Here is a 20,041-nt window from a genome sequence, read left to right on the forward strand (position 1 = left end):
TTCAGTGTACACGATAGAGGCTTAGTAAGTGCTCACAAAGGATTTACCTCAGAATAGCAGGATGCTACAGTTTCCCCAAGAAACTCTGCTAGTTTAAAAAGTGTTACTGTATGGATTCAAATCCATTTGGGATAAATTTAGAAAAAAAATTATTGTCCACACTTTTGCTACAGGAAGTTCAAAATTACCAGAGCAACAGCTTGAAAAAAAGATGAAACTGAAAAGGAAAATAATAGTAGGATAAAGTATAAGTATTAAGGAAATACTTACGTAAGCACTGAGGTACCTCACCACTCCAAGTTCCATTTCCAACACAGGTCAAAACAGCAGGAAAAGACAGTTCATAGCCGGGAGAGCACACATAGCTAATACTAAATCCCCAGTCAAAGTTTGTTCCTTCCAATCTTCCATTAGAGATCTGGGGAGGAGTTGGGCAGGTAACAGCTGCAATAATATTCAAAATAATTAGACACAGCTGCTGTAAATATCCCTGGAGTACATAGTAACTAGAAGAACCATATGTGCTAATTTAACCTTTTTGGAGGGCAATACAGTGGTGACTTGTTATTGTCCTGGCTGTATTTTTGCAATGTCACCTGAAGTTAACACTTCCGGTTACCTCTATTTTTTGGCCGCCCATTAGCTGCTCGTTATCATAATCAAGCATGCAAGCTGAATGTTGCATCATGCCCGCTGGGAAGATAACACAGGCGATCACAGTACAGGCTACATAACATATATTCTTCAGCAAATTCCTAAGAGTTGCTACCCAATTACTTTTTTTTGTCTTGTATGCCTCCTGAAATATAGTTTCTACTGCACCTGGCCACAATGTTTTGTTCTTGATACCAATTAAGGGATGGTCTGGTTGCTAAAGCACAGGAATTAGATTTAGGAGCAAGGCCCTCAAAGCTGTGTGTATGGCTACACCCTTTCTTAACAGATACCACACAATGAGCAACACCTGCCTCCACATGTACTTTTACCTTTGATAATTGCTATTTATAATATTTTCATCCTTTTCACTTAGGTCCTAATCCTACAGTGGGGACTTTTCATACGAAATACCTTTGTAGAGTCTCGCTGTTAATACAAGGGCTCCACACAAAGGCTTCTCTTCACAGGATAACAGATTTCAGTGTATTATGATCTGGAAACTCAAACTGAATCATGTTCCCAGAAGAATATAATCCTCTGCAAAATTTTTACTAAACAATTACTAAGAGTTATATATTTTCAGTTTAAAAGTAGGATGATTCAGGTTTTCCTCTCCTGAGGCTGCTGATGCTGCTCAACCTGACAAGGAAAGATGCTAAGTTAGCTCCTTCTCCCCAAGCATTGGGGTGGAGAGACTGCAGATTTTGAAGGACCTCATTTAAGGCCTGAGAAATGAAGAAGATAGGCCTATCTGTCTGATGGTACCTAAGTATGTAGCAGAAGTAGCAACAAAGAGGCGGTGCTAGATGGACCATTGCTATCTGATTTGGGTGAGCATGCTGTGGCGGTGGCAACAATTAACTTTGAAGTCTGAACAGGAGGATGGAAAAAAGGGTGCGATTAGGCTGAAATAGGGAAAGGGGAAAGAATGGGGGCAGGACACTGAAACGGATGAGACATGAGGTGAATGACGGAGGAAAAAGAGAAGAAATAAAAAAAAGGAAAAGTGAATGAGGAGATTGCCACTGAATGTACATGAAAGGAAGAGAAAGGGAAGGATTAAGTGAGAATAACTGGATGGAATTTAGTGGAGACTGGGAGGAAATGAGAGTTGAAGGTAATGAATGAAAACTAATGAGGGGAGAGCTAAAAGAGATCATGTGAATGGAGGAGAGGAAGGGACTGTGCTCATAAGCTTAAAACTTACGCTGAGTCAGCCTGTCATTCTGCATGCAAGAAAAAAACAAATTAGAGGGATCACAGGTCAGGAGCGCTAGGTTCTTGAGTGTGACCGATAGAAGCCACCTGGCCTTTCTGTGAATCAGCCTCCACCAGGATACATAATGGCATTTTTGCTTTTCCGTATTTTACTGAGAGGCTCTGAGGTTTCATCTGGTAACCCTGGATGAAATTACTATGAAGATAATAATTTATTTTCAAGAACAAAACTGAGGATTTGAAGGTGACCTCAGATTCACTTTCTCATTGGGATTTTTAAAAAAATAAAGTGGGTGTGGCATTTGCCCCTTTTCAATCATTTCACCCTTGTAGAGCTCTTCCATCTTTTCTTCATACAGTAGCAAGGGTTACACAATAATCACTGACACTCTCACCCTTATCCCCTAGACATGGTTTGTCTGTCAAATCAAATAGCTTTATAACTAGCCTTTGTAAAACAGAGCTTGCATTTCAACTTTCTATCTGTGAAGTAATGGACCTATTGGTTGTTGATATCATGAAAAAAGAGCTAAGGTAAGAAAATAAATGTCAGAAGCTCCAGAATGGGAAAAGGCCGGGGGGGGGGGGGAGGATAAAAGTGAACACTACCCTGTTATAGGTTGTCAACAACAGTAGCAGAAATTGAATAATTAATAATGCATATCTCTAATGGGCTCTGTTAGGGCTTTTCAATTTAAATTTGTGTTACAAATACAAATTGTGCATTTAGGACAGTTTGGCAGAAAAGTACTATGTCTGAATAATTCACACGTATTTGAGAATGAATACACATGTCTTTCCATTGCAGAGACAAAGCAAGGGAAACATTTATATCTAGTATTTCAATAGCACTCAGACAAAAATGTATCTATTTTCTAGGCAGTTCATTTTCCAATTATTTTAGCTAAATGGTACCAAAGGAGCCAAATTCCTCCTGACAGTAGAAACTAGCTATTATATATTTCCAAATATATCATTATACATTATGCATTCCTTTTGATTACACATTCAAAACAAATGGTTACATTCATTTACTAGTGCATATTACTTTTTTCATTGCACAGAAATTTGGAAAGAATAAAAGAGGGGATTTCTGAGAACATCAGTGATTCCAAACATCATTCTTGCATAATGCCATAAGTGTTTATCACAGTTAACAGACAGAAAGATTGATAGTGCTCCAGACCCAAAAAAGCTCCGATCTCTGGTCCAGAGCTGAAACCTGAATTCTTCACCCAAGGCCTTGTGCAGGGTATTTCTAGAGTTATATAGAGAATGCCTCCCCTGTTCTCGTTTAGTGCTGCTTAAACGGTAAGATGTGAAGGAAGAGTTTCTACACTCCCTCTGCATGGGCAACATCACTGGGAACACATGCCATTTCTGTAAGGGTCAAGCCAACCTGTATAATGCTCCACTGTAAGCCTGGAATCTGAATCTCACAGCAACCCTATTTCTTTCTAGAGTGTCCTATGGCAAAACAAAATCACCTCCCACACGTATCTGCCAACTTTCAGCCAGCAGCCTAACGACAAGGACTCTTACACAAGGAACAGAAGAATCAAGTTCTAGCCCCAAGGCAGCTCTCAGCCACCAGCCTAATGACAAAGACACTCACATGATGAACAGGAGAACCAAGTTCTAGCTCCTTTTCAGGTACTTTTTTTTTTTGTGCTTCTGTCAGAACAAGAAAGCAGCATAGTTTGGTGAACAAATGTGTACTTGACCATTTCCTGAATTTTTTCGTATGCTGTTGCTTAAAGAAAGTATTGAGTATACTGTTACTATAGAATGGGGTTCAACTTATGCACTCTGAACAAAGGAGAGACCAGGAAAGGATGTGTGGGAAGGATGGGAATAGTCCTGGATTCTCTCTCCTTGAGAAGTTCAGTCTGTGAGATGAATTCCAAGGGTCACTATCATAGCCTTTGTGAATAAAAGATCCTATGTTATCTATGGTATAATTTAGCCTTATGCAAAGAGAGGATGCAATCAAGCTAAAGCAAGGAAATCAGCTTAAATGACTTTTCAGTTGGTAGCAGAAAGTAAACTCATTCCTCAGAGCCTCAGTAAACCCTGTATACAGCTAAGTGTTTAAATTTATAAATAACTATAAAAGATGCAGATGATAAGAAAAGTTTCAAAAGCCAAGAAATCAATTAGACTTAGAGCCCAAAATAACTTATCACAATGTGCCCAGGCATACTGGGTCTTGATATATAATGAGGAATTATAACATTAACAGTAAACGATAGATCTGAATGTCACAAAAGAAGTAGGGTTGACAACCAAACGAATACTTTACCTTTACAAGTTGGGACTGCTCCACTCCATGTGCCATTACTGGTACAAGTGCGAATAATAGAGCCGTTTGATTCCATTGTATAGCCAGGCTGGCACATATAAGTAACATTTTGTCCAACAACATAATCATCGCCATATCTCATTCCGTTGGGTGGTATACCTGGATCTCCACAACTAATTACTGAAAGTAGGGAATTGAACAGATGTTAAAACATTAATTTGGCTGTGTATTTGTGAGCTGAAAAAACAAGTGGTAAAATTAGTGATTTATTGCCAAAAATAATACAGCCATAGAAGATAAACATATATGTTATTTAAATTATCTGCCATATAAAACATGTGAATGCATACAGCACCTACATTTTAGAGAAAAATCAACATACCTGTTCAAAAATAGAAGTAATGGACTGTACTATTTTAATCAAGCAAAATTTTAAGAGTAGAAAACAGAAACAAAATTAGCAAAGAAATTAGCCATATGCTGCACTTGGCCTTTCATGCCCAGAAAAGTACACCAAAGAGATAAATCTTAAAGTGGTAGATGTCAATTTGTGCTGTTTATTTTTTGCTTTTAGCACTTGAATATACACAGTGGAGAACCTGCAACATTTTTTAATTGATATATCTAGGTCCCCCTCTAATTTGGAAGTACTCATCTACTTAATATGTGCACAGAAGGGAGTATATGCATGCACATACAAAGGTAGGTACACAACATGAACTACAGTTTACAATGAAATCAGGTATATGGTTTCTTAAAGTGTTATCATCATTTTGAGGAAGGATGGTTGTCAAATTGCTTTGTGCCACTCAGTACTAGAAAGAGATCATTGCATTATGAAAATACATCATTGCATTATGAAAATAGGTGATAGAACTTGAGAAGGAAAAACAGATGAGATTTTAATTTCATCACCTGCACTCTGATTTATCTTCTTCTGGCATAGTTCAATAGAGTAGAAGAAATCCCACGTGTTTGTTACTGACAAAGACTGAGAATCATGACTTCTAGGAATGAAGATACACCTTGAAAAAAGTTCCAGTTTCTACAAAAGAAAACACCCTATCTGTTTGGCAATTCAATTTACTGGGAACATAACCCCTCTGCTCAGCTTTCTGCACTAGATCCTCAGTGAATAGAGTCTAAATAACATGTCTAGATCAAATTTTCAAAGGCAACTACAGTCAAAGAAGGCTCTGTCTGTATGTCTACATTAGTAACTGCAAACTGCCTGAGCTAGCTTTAAGCAAGTTAACTCAGACTAGTAACAGTCATTAGGGATAGGTACAGACATTCAAAAAGCCCAAGGTGGAATCAGTCTAAGTTATGTGGTTTTCTGTAACCAGCGTAGTCTTTGGTGGGGATGGTTGTGGGGGAAATCTTAGACCAGGTTCCACAATTTTTAAACTAGTCTGTGTGTACTGAACGTCTCTTCTATTATGGGTATAGACCCATTTTGTGTGCCAAACTTCTGTTCTGTTTCAGGCATAGGATGGTTTCCATTCACTTTTACCAGTATAACTGTAACATCTGTACCTGGCCTAGGTGTGGCAACATGAAGTTCACTGAAGGCTAATCTACCCCACTTCGAGGTGGGTAATATCTTTTTCGTAATGCATTCCATATCTTTTTTTTTTTTAAGATCCAGCTCATATCATACTAGAACTTTATTTAGCAAATGTCCCCAAATCAAAAACATCTCTTCAAACATAACTCCATATCTTCTACCTCCTTCTCCAGTTCCAATATTTCATTTTACAGGGGTTTGTTGTTATCAAGAACATCATAAACACTACCCTGGTAATTCTGTATGAACTGGACTCTATCCCAGTATCCAGGCCTTTAACTCCTCCAGCCAGCCATAAACTGCACTGCTATGGGGCTGTCCTCTCTTAGAAAGAAGTGCAAATTCACTGCCACAATACTCAAACAGCTCTAGAGACTGCCTATTTACTTCTATTCAAATTTGTTTTGCTTGTTTGTAAAAGGCAGCTAAGCGTTTTCCCCATCTCTCACAGACCTTTTCTATTTCTTCTATCACCCCTGCTTTTTGCCATCAGGATAAAATCTTTATAAAACTTATACAAACAAAAGTTAACATTTCTGTAGAGAAAATATATATTTTTAACATTATTAAACTACAGTGATACTTAAAGTATAAAGTATATTCTGTACTTCAGGATTTAGCTAACTACTACAAACTGGGATATTATATCAATTAAACAAAACATGGCAGATTGGGGTGAGGCAAGGGTTTTGTGTGACTTAACTGGGCTTATGGGGATAAGACAGGGCTCTGTGGAGCCTGTAAAAATCCATGGAGTAGTTCTTTTATAAGTTCAGCCAATATTTTATGACTTTAGTTACAAGTTACAAATACAGATACAAGTTTCTAGGGATTTTTCTTTTGCTTGATTGGTTTAAAAAACACGGATAACCAGTTAGCAGTTAACCTAATGGCTAAAATGCTGTTACCTTTGGAGCTGCCCAAACAGACTGTTGGCTGACAGTTTCTGAAGTATGTGGAAAAGAATGGGGATGATGCCATTCTTTTCAAGACCTGAAGAGTCCAATTAACACACTTATCACATTATTGTCACACAACAGAGACTGAGACATCATCCTGGATAGCTGAGATTGGAATGTGTGTTATGCTGGTATTATAGAAGGATAAATGCTGTGTTGAAACATTTTAAAAAATATTTTAAGCAGCAGCAAAGGCATTCATCCGAGGAACACCAAAAATGTATTGTTTAATTAGCTTAAAAATAAACATCTAAGAAGTCATTCATACTGTTAAAATGTTTTGACATGCTTTTTGTATTTATAGAATATGTGTTTGCTAACAAATGTGCACCCACACTGTCTTTGAGGTTGACTGAGAACTAGTAACATGTACTTAACAGGTTTTTGCATGGAACAGTAACATAGGCTACCTCTTTGTGATGTTTTTTTAAAAGACTGAACTCTGGCCTTTTCTTAAGCAAACTATTAGACTGAGGGATAGAACATTACATCAAAATCCTCCTAACCATGTTTCAGTCCAATTTGTTCACTATAATTTATGAAGGAAAAAACACCTTCGGGCTTCTATTCATTTGCAGAAAAAATTAAGCATGCTGCAAAAATTGGACTATGAATGTATTTAGAATTAAATGCATCTTTTACTTAGTTCCCTCTTCGGAAAAAGTAATATATGACCTGTCATAATTCTGCCCTATGCTTTGCAAAATTAGACACTAATTTAAAATACAATAGATTGTTGTACCTATGGAGATGAAAAATTTAATCAAAATGGCTGATGAAGTAACATAAGTTAATATGTAGAATACCTGTTCAAAATTAATATAACTTTCACTGAAAGATTAACTGGAGGATTGTAATAAACCAAAGAGGCTTCAAAGGTAATCTGATTTCAAAGGGCTTTTTTAGGAGGGCGGGGGAAAAAAAGGAAAAAGAAAACTAGAGAAACATTAATAACCTATCAGTCAGTACAGAAGGCAATACTAGAGTTACTGAAAAAGCCAAGTTGAATTGTTACCTGACAGAGAGAGTAATTCTCTCTTGCAAGTCTCTGTTAAAAGAACGTTCGAGTGTCTCTCTCTCAAGGTTTTAATTTACTTATTTTTCTACAAAACCAATGAATTATCCCATTGAATTCATGCATTGTTGGTGAGGCGCCTAGAAAGGTCACTGATTTTCCTCTTGAAGCAAAACAGTAATAATTAAACTAAACAAGATATAAATCAACCAATGCCAATAAGCATAGGCTATTTTTGTGTTTCTATTTTTTTCTATTTTGATTGGTACTTGAGCTGATTTTTTAAATTATTATCACAACTGTAAACCACTAACTCATTCCTTGTTAATGGAATACAACCACAGATATTCTGAAATGAAATAAAAGTATATTAAAAGATATATTGTACAAAATAGGCATTTCTGAAGATGAATGTGTCTTCAGCTATTTTGCTATATGTTGATATGTATGCAATTCCATATCTCTGTCTCCTTTGTATCAACTAGACGGTAATTTTTATGACACCCTTGTTCAGTAAGAAAACACACATTCTGTGTTGAAATAATATTCCTTTGATTTGCATTTATCCTCAGAATAGTTTTGGCAGACAGGTAAGAACTACAGGACACTGCTGACCTGTGGCTGCAGGGTGGCGTGGGCTTATTCTGACGTATTCTAGCCTCCGGAGCCTCAGAAATCTCCTGAGATGTACAGCCATGTAGGCTGTTCCCTTCAGTTACCTTTCCTTCCACATGCTATGTTAGGTCAAATGTCAATGCTGTGTGTAGGAAAGCAGGCATGTAAATAGGTGTCAACGAACCCATAAAGGAAGACAATTTCAAGTGTCTAGCCACAAAATGAGTCCTTTTGCTGTTGCTGTTGTTATTGACTTTTATATCCCACCCTATGCAGAGAAGCTCAGAGTGGATTACAATTACAGATAATGTGCATAATATCCTTGGCCCCCACCTTTTTTCTTTTTTTTAATTCTAATGGTGGTTTACAGCTGTGCCATTTTTTCCTGGTACACTAACAATTTAGGAGAAAGAGAAAAACCCTCCAAATTACTGATGCATTACAATTATACTCTACTTTCTAGAATATGACTGTTAAAAAAACCCTCCAGAGTATTTTTTTTATCATGCTTTTGCTTTCCCCATCTCTGGTATTGTCTAAACATTACTTTCAAAATAATAATAACAACTGGTAATGTAACAATGTCAAGATAGATGATACAAATATGGTGGGAGTAGACAGAAAGAAAGAGAAAGAAAAATAAGATATTACACTGCTTTATAATAAATGAATACCATATAAATGCTTAGATGGATATAGTGGAAGCAGAGCTATTTTTATGAGCTATCTTTGCATATCACCCTGATTCTATTTAGCTTCAAACCACATAGTTGGTAGCTGCCCACCACATCAGTTAGCTGGCTTAGTAGATAGCACTACAGGCACTGATTTAAAAAAAAAATGGTTTCCACTGATCTCTTGAGAAATAATCCAGATCTAACTTAAGATGCATGGGGTATTGTTAAACATTACACTTAGCATGTATTTACATTGTAGTAAGCGTATGAAGTTTTCCAAGCACTCACACATTAATGCTTACTATGATCTAAATATAGATTGCAGTACCCTAATGGAGTCTTCAATGCCCCCAGCCAGATCCCAGGAATGAAACTGAGTTGATTTTTGGTCTTAGCCCTGGGATTGCACCAGGGTCAGGTTAAGGCCCCAGTGCAGTAAAGAGAATGAGAGCCAGGCAAACTGTTGTTTGTCATGCTGTCCCACTCCCCTCCCATATTGCTCCCAGGACTGTTGCCAGCCTCTGCACTGCTCCACAGCCCTGAACTCGCTCCTGTGTGCTGCAGGGTCTGGGACCAACTCCCAGTCCCCACAGTGCACTGGAGCCCTGGGCCTGGAATCACTCCCAGACCCTGCATCTTGAACTGGCTCCCATGCTGTGACAGTGTTTCTCCCAACCCCGGCAGTGCACAGGAACCTGGGAATCGCAAATGTATTTTTGTAATGGAAGTGCAACAACCTGGAAGTTAAGATTTAAGTTCTACCAAAACCCACTTAACTTTAGAAAATGTTGACATTTCCATATTGTATTGTATCAAAGAGCTTCACAGCCTCAGATGAGAAACTTCCAAAACTTTCAACCCTACATGACTGTAAACACTTGTAAACACAAAAAATACAAAAACCTCCATGGTTTAGGATTTCTTGCACTGAAAATATATTTACAAGAAAAAATAATTGTTCTATTGTCATATGCTGCAATCTGGAATTCAACACTAATGAAAGTAGCCATAATTCCACCCTGAAAGGAACAACAGGAGAAATATACCTTTCTCAAGAAGATGAAAGACTGGGATACAAGGGTAATACCCTAGTCTTCTTATGATTCAATAATAAATGATCATCTTTAAATAATTTCAAAGCTGTGAAAAACAGCATAAAATGTAATTAATACATCAGATTTTTGGAATTGTTTCCTGACTAAGCAAAATGTAATTGGTGTTCAGGGAGTTGGAAAATGAGTTCACAAGAAATAGAAGAGACCAATTTAAAAATATATGTACCATCCCTACAACAGGCCAGTCACTCATCTATAATGCCCAAACTAATACCTAATTTTAATTCTTACACTGAAATTTGAAAGAAAGAGCTGACATCTATAAATACGAAGCCAAAGCAGCAGACCAAATAAGAATGACTCTCTTTTCCTGCTTATGGGTAATTGGAAAAAAAGGATGAAGAATTTCTTAAATAAAATCTTTGTGTACATGCTAATTTATCACAGACAAAAGGAAAACAGAGACTTAGCTGAATGAGGGAAGTGACTTGTTAAGTTTATCCTTCACAGGAAACACAATGGAGATCCAGTTATCCTCTGTCGGCATCTTAATGGAGATAGATCTTGACCAATTAATATTATTTTGCACAGGATTGATTTAGAGCATGTAAGTCCATGGCAAAGAAGCTCTGGCAAAGCTGGATGGTTTTTTCCTGCAGAGCTCGTTGAAGAAAGTGCTTAAATAAGATGCAGGTAATCAGGCAAATGGTCAAGCCAGAGGTGTAACAACACAGTCGGGCACCCAGGGCAACTGTGACACATGGGGCTAGTGGTGACTCCTGGCTTCTGCTGTGCTGCTGCAAAGATTGTTTAGCTGTGGTAGCAGCAGTTTTTTCCCACCCACAGCAAGTTGATGCCCAGGCTAGCTGCCCCAAATCACGCCCCCTAGTTATGCTACTGTCATCAGCTGCTGTAAACTAGCACAGCTCCACTGAAAAGAGGTAGAAACAAAATGGGAAAGTTTTTTCCAGCAGAATATGCTGTCCACAGCAACTTTGATAGTAGATCTCTAGTAAGATCATCCCATCACCTCCTGTGACAGAAGGAAAACCAATGGAAAGCTTCCTTCACACACATTTTGCCTCAAAGGTTCCTAAATCCTAACAATTCCATTATCTATTATCAAAGGGATTTAAAAGACAATGCTTAATCTTGGTTGAAGTGGCTGCAGCAAGTTTAGTGAGACTTCCCACCATGTCAAGAAGGACTCTGAGCAGGTTTTTGAGAAATTACTTTACAAGATGCTGTCTTTCCATCTGTAGGAATCATGGAGGAGATGAGAGACCACAGGGTTCACCATGTTTCAAGGGGCTTCTGGAACGAGGGGGGGGGGAGTTGGAGACAAAGTGTTCTGATTAATAGAACTGATTTATCATATGGTGAAAATGTAGCCATGTCTTCTTTGAACAGCTCTCCCAGAGGCTGGAGGAAAGAAGAGCTGAGAAACAAGATGGTCAGATAAGTACCACCTGAAGGAAAGTTCCTGAAGCATTTGTTGTTACTGGAGCCAAAAGTGGCAAAATCATGTTGGGGATTGATTAGCATGGCAGGTAGAAATTAAGGATTTGATGGCACAGCAGATCTACATCTGCAGAATGGATCAACTATAGCCAGGATCTTGTTGTACGCCTTAAAAAGAAGTGATACTCCTGTTGTACTCAACACTGGTGAGACTGCAGCTGGAATACTGCGTCCAGTTCTGGGCGCTGCACTTCAATAAGCACATGGAGAAACTTGAGAGGGTCCAGAGAAGAGCCACCCATATGATCAGGGACTTGCAAGGCAAGAGATGCGAGGAAAGGACGAGGGACGTGTGCCTCTTTAGCTTAAAGAAGAAAAGGTTGAGCAGGAACTTGATAGCATATAATAGCAGTTTACCACTATATCAGAGGAGTGCATCAGGAGATTGGTGTTCACTAGGGCACCCCCAGGGAAGACCAGGACCAAGAGATATAAACTCCTGGAAGGCCGCTTCAGGCTTAATATCAGGAAAAACTCCTTCCAAGGCAGGGTGCCCAGACTGTGGAATAAACTCCCTCCAGAGGTGTGCAGTCACCTACCCTGGAGGTTTTCAACAGGAGACTGGACAGTCACCTCGCTGGGGTCATTTGACCCCAGTTGTCTTCCTGCCTGGAGTGGGGGGCTGGACCCAGTGATCTGCAAGGTCCTTTCCAGCCCCTGCCAATCTAGGAATCTATGAATCTGTAGGTCCTACCTTCATCCAGGCTCCCTTAAACAATTAGTCCTTCCCCTCTTCAGACCATGAATAAACTGAGGAATCACCTCACTGATGGAAAAAAACTCTTGAGAAGCAAACCTACTTCAACCTATCCAGTCACAGCATGAAACCCTTCCCTCCATTGGTAGCCATATATTTGGAAAGAGGAGGCTGAGAGAAGAGACTAGGTAAGGATGAGAGAGTTATCAAAATACAAATTCATCTCTTCCTTCAGAACAGTGCTGCACAGAAGCAGGAAGTCTGGACATGTTAGTTTTAAGCCATATAAACAGGTGTCAAGAGGTAGACAGTTCAGCTTCCTATGCAGTTTTGTGGGTATGGTTAACCTTAAGTTCCAGATGAGAAGATTGTGTGCTCTGGGGGATGGATTGAAAAAGTGATCAGAAAGACATGTACAGACCAGTATAGGATTGAGCTAAACAATCTAAAGAGTCACCGATATGATTAACTGATCCCAAAATACTAAAGCAATATAGCAAATATGTGGCTAAACAAAACCAAGCCTTCCATGAAGATAGGTGATGCCTTGTAATATTTGTCATATACTGGTCATTTTCTGAAATCTTATTCAGAAATAAGAAAAATTATACTATGCTTGATATTCCTTGATATCACATTAATATAAAGCTATATCACAAGTACAGTCTATATAGTATTTGAAGTTTGGGCAATTACACTTGAAGGCTGCCCCTGAACTACTCACAAGCCAGTATATGGTTATCAGCAAGCAGCAAACATACCCTAAGAATTACAGAAGATTGAAATACCAGAAATGTAAAATATATACAATAAATAAATACCACAGCGTGTTACTTAATATATTACTTAAATACCACAGGTAATATTACTTAAAGAAAAATGGAGCTAAACCAATTATAAGCATATGCTACATTTCTATAGCTTGTTCTTTCTTTCATAACAAGCTATGAACCTTATAGACAACATTTTTTTAAGTTATATATTTATAAATGAAAATAAGTGTTTTCTTAGTAAATAGGCAGTGATTGTATTTTATCCCTATTTCACAAAGGACAGGCTCAGCAACAATAATATTATGTGCACAGATGCACACAAAACATGCCCAAAATAAAAAATAGCACACCAGCAACACACATGGATTTTTTTGGGAGCAGATTATAACAATACAACTTCCTGAAAAAGCAATAAGAGAAAAAAAAATAACTTACATGTTTTTGCCTAAACTTTTATTTATTTTAATAATGACATGGTGACAAGATTATTAATACAGGCAGCCCTCAACTTAGAATGTTTCGAGTTACAATGTTTCACACTTATAATGTTTATAAATTGACAACCTGTTTCAACTTTAGGATGACAGTTTTGACTTTACAACATTTGATCCTACGCAACACCACCGTGAACACCACACCAGTGAACAAGTTCGCTGCATCACTCATCTCCCTGGACAACGTCTGTCCAAACATCCTTGGACACTTTCTTTAAAAAAGCAGACAAAACTCCAGAAAAAAAACCTTGTAGCTAAGACTCCTGAGAAGACTCCAGCCAAGAACCCTTCAAAATGTCCAACTGAGAGCCTTTAAAAAGTCCAGAAAAGTCACCTCAAAGAAGTCCTTCCAAATTAATATGATTGCTATTTACAATATAAATACAATAATGTAGCTATATTACTCACCTATGATTGATTGAGTACAAAATTCTGGGGTATTTTTGGTGAAAATAGGGTATCGGGCCTTGGGTCAGGAACCAATTCCTTATTTATAACATTATTTCTAATGAGAAAATTGATTTCAAGTTGCAAAGTTTCTACTTAAGATGCAGTTTTCAGGAACCAATTTGTGTCATAAGTCTGAGGATTGCCTTTATAACACTGAGACTTTGAAGACTTATCCAGATGTTATGATGTTTTGCATAGTACACTGACCTGAATAATTTTGTTCATTGGCACATACTGCCTAAAGTTTACATTATTGGATTTTCTAAGAGTAAAGAATAATAATAATAAAAACAACAAAAAACAGAAAACTTTGGCATATCTTAAACTCAATAAATACTAACGGAAGATAAAACTTACTTGTGCAATTTGGCAAGGATCCTGACCATGTTCCATTGGCAGTACACTGCCTTACAGAAGATCCAGAAAGTATGTAGCCTTCCATGCAGGAATAAATTACTGAATTAGAAAATGTTGTGCCATCAATACGAAACACTTTCCCATTAGCAGTTGTTCCTGGGTTACCGCATTGCACAGCTATAAAAGAAAATGTTAAATGCATATGAAATGCAACGAAGATAAAAGTTTTTACAAGGAGTAGTGAAAAAGGAACCAGTCCAATGCCTTTGCTACCAGCAAAGTTCATGTGATAGAAAACTGCGCTGAAGGTCTAGGTTTCAATTTTTGCTGGTAAAGCATGATGGAGGGTTGTCATCTTTTTCCTTTCAGGGCGGGAAAGTTGAAAGTGATATTAAAACTGTCTATTAAAAGAATAGCATGTAGGTTACACAGAGAAAAGTACTCAAAATTAGACAGTATCAGATATAAAGTCAGATGGATTGCAAATTGGCTGAAGGGTCATACTAAGAGTGTAGTGGTGGATGGGGCTTTTTGGCCTGGATGGAAGAGGGCAGTGGAGTCCCCCAGGGCTCGGTCCTTGGGTCCACGCTGTTCAATTTCTTTACTAGTGACTTGGACGACAGGGTGAAAAGCAGCCTGTTTAAATTTTCTGATGATATCAAGATTTGGGGTGAGGTGGCACGCTAGAAGGGAAGGACAGATTAAAGCAGGACCTAGACAGGTTATGGGGGTGGGCTAACGAAAATAGGATGGGTTTCAATACAGACAAGTGTAGGGTGCTGCACTTGGGCAGTGGGAACCAGCAGCACACTTATATGCTGGGAAACTCCCTTCTTGAGAGCACAGTGGCAGAAAGAGATCTTGGAGTCATTATTGACTCCAAGATGAACATGGGCCGACAATGCGAGGTCACGGTCAGTAGGGCTAACCGTACCTTGTCATGCATCCACAGATGCAACTCAAGCAGGGCCAAGGAGGTGATCCTCCCTCTCTATGTGACACTGGTCAGGCCACAGCTGGAGTACTGCGTCCAGTTCTGGGTACTGCACTTCAAGAGGGGTGTGGACAACACTGAGAGGCTCCAGAGGAGGGCCACTTGGATGATCTGGGGAGAGCAGAGCAGACCCTACGAAGAGAGGCTACAGGACCTTAACCTGTTCAGCCTTTGCAAGAGAAGGCTGAGGGGGGACCTGGTGACCGTCTACAAAATCATCAGGGGGGACAAGCAGGTTTTGGGAGAGACCCTGTTCCCCCTGGCGCCCCCCAGGGTGACAAGGTCTAACGGCCACAAATTGTAGGCCGTTGTAGAGAGTAGGTTTAGACTAAACATCTGAAGGCACTACTTCACAGTCAGGGCAGCTAGGATCTGGAACCAACTTCCAAGGGAAGAGGTAATCACTCCTACCCTGGGGGTCTTTAAGAGGAGGTTTGATGTCTACCTGGCTGGGGTCATTTGAGCTTGGTTTTCTCTCCTGCCCAGGGCAGGAGATCGGACTTCATGATCTACAAGGTCCCTTCTGACCCTTCTTCTATGACTCCATGAATCTATACAAATATAGCAGCAGAACGTGTCCATGAATGATAATACAGTCTACCTAGATGGTTTTTTTCAGCCTTTTCCCACAGGACCTCAAATCTGATGTTTCCTAACTTTAGAATATTTGTTTTTGCAACCTAAACAGTATCCTTTTAATAGAGTTTTATAATATATATGATTAGTGCTACGATGTGTTATGTGCATACCTCCAAGAGGATTTCCAGGCTAAGTGGTTTACAGCATATTTGAAATATCTGGAGATTTAAATAACAGATGTTGAATCAGATTTATAGCAGAAATGATCAACAAATAAAGACTGGAAGCTCAGATTGGCTAATCGTGTTCACATAAAGTTTATAACTCAGATAGCAACTGCCTGGCCAAAAAGACATTAAAGTAAGTTTATAAAATAAGTAGCCTTGTTTAGAGATTACTATCTTCTACTGACAAAGTAATCCATAGTGGTAAAGTGAGCAGTAAAAGAAGAAACTTCTAAATTGTCTTCTGCTATTCAGAAAGCTTTTCTCTCAGAAAAGGTCTGTCGGGAATTATTTCCTATTTGTGAAATCAAGGTAATTTAGGTAACAAATGGCTTCTCATAAATATCCTGTTAGATCTTGTTTTTATGGTAATACATCTTGCTCCACAACTCTATATTGCTTTTTTTAAATAACTAGTTTCAGCTTTTTTTTTTTGTTTTTGGTGAAAACTAATAGCAAGTGAAATGCATTAGTAAATAGAATTAGTGGGCTAATCATTTATGACAAAAGTTTAAAGCAAAACAGTGAAAACGTCATTTCTCCAAAGAGAGCTCTTTCTAATGGAACTCTTAGTAATTAGAGAAGAAATGAAGTAGGAAAACATTTCTTCAGTAGACAAAGTAATTTTAAAAACACTTGATTCTGGTTGTCTATTTTTAAGTAGAAAAGCACAAATATTGAAGTAGGAATGAAAAAAAACCTGAGGATGTGTACAGCAGATTGTTGTATCCAGTTTATGTTTGGATGGCTTAGTCTTACCTGAACATAGACTGAGAATGGCACAAACAGCTATTTGTCACTTTCAGGAGCTACATGGGGAGCCCAATGTAAGTAATGTAGTGTGGGGAGAGGAGTGGATGGGATTGAGGGAGGTAGCACGACCATGGGTGGGGGGGGAGGGAGGAATTGGTGGTTGTAATGTGGGCTGGCAGGACTGCAGGGAGACTGGGGGGAGTGTTGGTAGATCCATGGGGAAGGAGGGCTGGGGAGCTAAATATAGCCCAGTTACGGTCAGAGGGTGGGAGTAGCACAACCCAAGGACTGGGACAAGCAACTAGACTTTCCCAGCCCTAGGGCTGGACTGCAAGCACAAGCAGGCATTCTGGAGAGTGGGTTAACCCTTTCTCAACCTAAGTTAGATTGAGGTGAGCTGGCTTAGATTGGATGCACAATTTTTTGGGTAATGTAAGCCCTCTGAATGCCTGCATGATTGGGCATTTAGATCAATCTAACCCTGGTTATAGCAATCTAAAATGTCACACCTATACATACTCTGATTGTTCAGAAGGCTGGGAATCACCTTGCCTAGCTGCCTGTCTTGCCCATAGTTGTTTACTGCCATACATGAAAAGATTGGGTCAGTCCAATACCTTCTGGACAAATGCCCACATCACAAAATCTGTGCTATGAAATTTGTATTCTTAGAACTTTAGCAGAAATGGCAAGATTCAAGAACTATTAAAATTTAGGTACGGTCTCAATGCTACCTGTCTCTCCTAGTCAAAGCAGAGGTGCATTAGTAAGCTAACAAGAAAAAGACATCTCCACTACCTGTCCTGAGAATAAGATGCTTAGGTGCCAGGATCACTTTTCATGTACATTAATGTGTATATTTTAAAGTGAATGTAAATACAAATTTCTTTTTTGATTTACCTTTGCACTCAGGCTGTCTTCCTGTCCATGTTCCATTTGGTAGGCATGTTCGTTCTTCTGAACCATGCAGGATATAGCCAATATCACAGCTGAAGCGTACAGTACTTTTAATTTTAAAATCACTGTCTTCTCTAGAACCATGTCCTGGGATTCCTGGATCCCCACAAGAACCAGATGTGTCACCTAGAATTTATGGCACAAAGAGATTAGCGTGAATATAACATTTGATTGTACTATGCTACTATATTTTATTGGAAATGCTGAGAGGTGTCTGTGTAAGGCACAGCAGGCAGGGGAATAATCCCTGCTTAGCAGAAAATGGGAGTGGAGGAGGGATGCAGGGGGAAGCCAGGCAGATGCCTGCAGTCTCTGCTGAGCTCCAATGAGGGAGCAGAGGGGAGGGGTCAGCTCTGCTGTACAGAAGGGAGCCCCACCCAACCCAGAGAGCATGTTGGGATGCTGAGGGAGTCTGGTTTAACTTAAACCAGCAAGGGGTCTGGAACAGACATTACATAAAACGGTTTGACCCAAATCAGTTAAGTCTAATATTACATTCAACCAGATTTGTCTCAAACCAATTTCAGACATGTTCAACCTGGTTTATATGCACTGCACATCTGTTCTGTTACAGGTTTAAACCAGTTTCTAATCACTTAAACTGATTTATGTGTAAAGTCTGTTCATAGCCAAAGAGTAAATCCCTATTTATTTGCTTCCATTTGTATATATTGCCTAATGAGACTTCAGTAAAAACTTCATATTTTAATGCTGTCACTGGAGTGGTGACACTATCCCTACTGTGTTTCATTTTTAGTTGGTGGTAAAGTCACTAACATAGTCTTAACTCCAGGTGGACCAATGATTGTCCATAGTTTATAGCAGCATTAACAAATCACTTTGATCTAAAAGACAATCTTCTGAATAAAATCTTATTGCAGCTGAAACTCTGTTTTTTAATGGCCGAGTTTAAGTTGCCTGGATTGTTAGTTTGATTATATCACCCACTTTTGTCTGTCTTGTCTATTTCAGTTATAAGTTGTTTAGGGTAGGTACTACCTATTATTCTCTGTCTGTACAGTGCCTGGTACAATGGGTACTGTTCCCACCTGGTCTTAAGCAGCACCCTTCGCAATAGTAATTTAATGCAAATGCAAGTTTTTTTGTCATACTAAAGTATGAGTTAAATGTTTTCCTTTGTAAATTAAGTCTATCATGTGATCCAATCTACTCCATTGTTGTTACCACAGACAAACATAAATGTATTTGTTAAACCTATTGAGGAATGATCACTCTTAAATCCAAGATAAGTTAATCACCATCCATTTTGATGGTATATTAAAATGGACTAGCAAAAATGCCACACTAATGACTACCCATACAATAACTGGTATCAGCTCAGTAATATTATAGAAAGCAATCTCTTTTTTGTCTTTTATAAGGATTCAACTTAAATGCTTTTCTTGGTTTACTTACTGACCATCTCCTGTCCCAACAGCTGTAAAGAATATTTCATAGCCTAAATCCACTAATGACATGACAGTTAAACTAGGAGAATATTTGACTCTTCATTTTTATTGGGGTTTGTGGCAAAGTGAGGCTCCCCATCTAGCCACAGTGCTAGGTTCCCCACTTGCCTTTGGGCACACCACCCACCTGACTCACCTGCCACACCTTGTTCTTAATTAAGTAAGATGTTCATTAAGGCGGGAGGCTGCTCATTCTTGCCCCAATACCTGGGGGCGCTATCTGTGGCTCCATACCTCCCCTACACCACAGCCCATGCCTCAAAGACGGCATCTAGCTGTTATCTCACCAGCCCCACACTGGGCTCCAGAATCCTCCAATCAGGACCCCTGTAAGATCCCTCCATTCCAACAGCCTATCCCACCTTCGTTCTAGCTGTCTAGCTCCCTGAAACCATTTCCCCTCTCAGGTGTGGTCCCCCTGGGACCTTTGGCCACACAGGCCCTTGCCTCACCTCCAAGGCCAATCGGAACCCTAGTACCTCAGCTCTGGGCATGTCTCGCGGTGGGCCCCTGGCCCTTTTGAACCATTCTGGTCCTGGGCCCAGCATTGACCAGTCAAGAGTATTCTAGCTCAGGCCGCTGAGCCTCTAGACCCACTCTCTCTCAGGGGGTCTGCCTTCTGGCCCTACTAGCAGGTGACCCACCCAGTTGTGGGAGCTGGGGTGACTCACAGCATGATTGGTGTTCCAGGGTCTCACAGGGCCTCTC

At 39.3% G+C, this 20,041-nt stretch overlaps 1 protein-coding gene across 1 annotated transcript in view; it reads right to left on the bottom strand.

Moving 5' to 3' along the window:
* Positions 1-20,041, bottom strand: part of CSMD3 (CUB and Sushi multiple domains 3) — a 332,707-nt gene that overhangs the window by 46,615 nt on the left and 266,051 nt on the right. Inside the window, exons 31-34 of the mRNA XM_019552043.1 lie at positions 17,808-17,990; positions 14,358-14,534; positions 4,178-4,357; positions 271-444 (exon numbers count right to left, since the gene is read on the bottom strand). Of these exons, the coding sequence (XP_019407588.1) occupies positions 271-444; positions 4,178-4,357; positions 14,358-14,534; positions 17,808-17,990 (714 nt within the window). The remainder of the gene's footprint in view (positions 1-270; positions 445-4,177; positions 4,358-14,357; positions 14,535-17,807; positions 17,991-20,041) is intronic.

This window comes from Crocodylus porosus, unplaced genomic scaffold, assembly GCF_001723895.1.
Source record: "Crocodylus porosus isolate Cpor-Errol unplaced genomic scaffold, CroPor_comp1, whole genome shotgun sequence".
NCBI classification, from domain to species: domain Eukaryota; kingdom Metazoa; phylum Chordata; order Crocodylia; family Crocodylidae; genus Crocodylus; species Crocodylus porosus.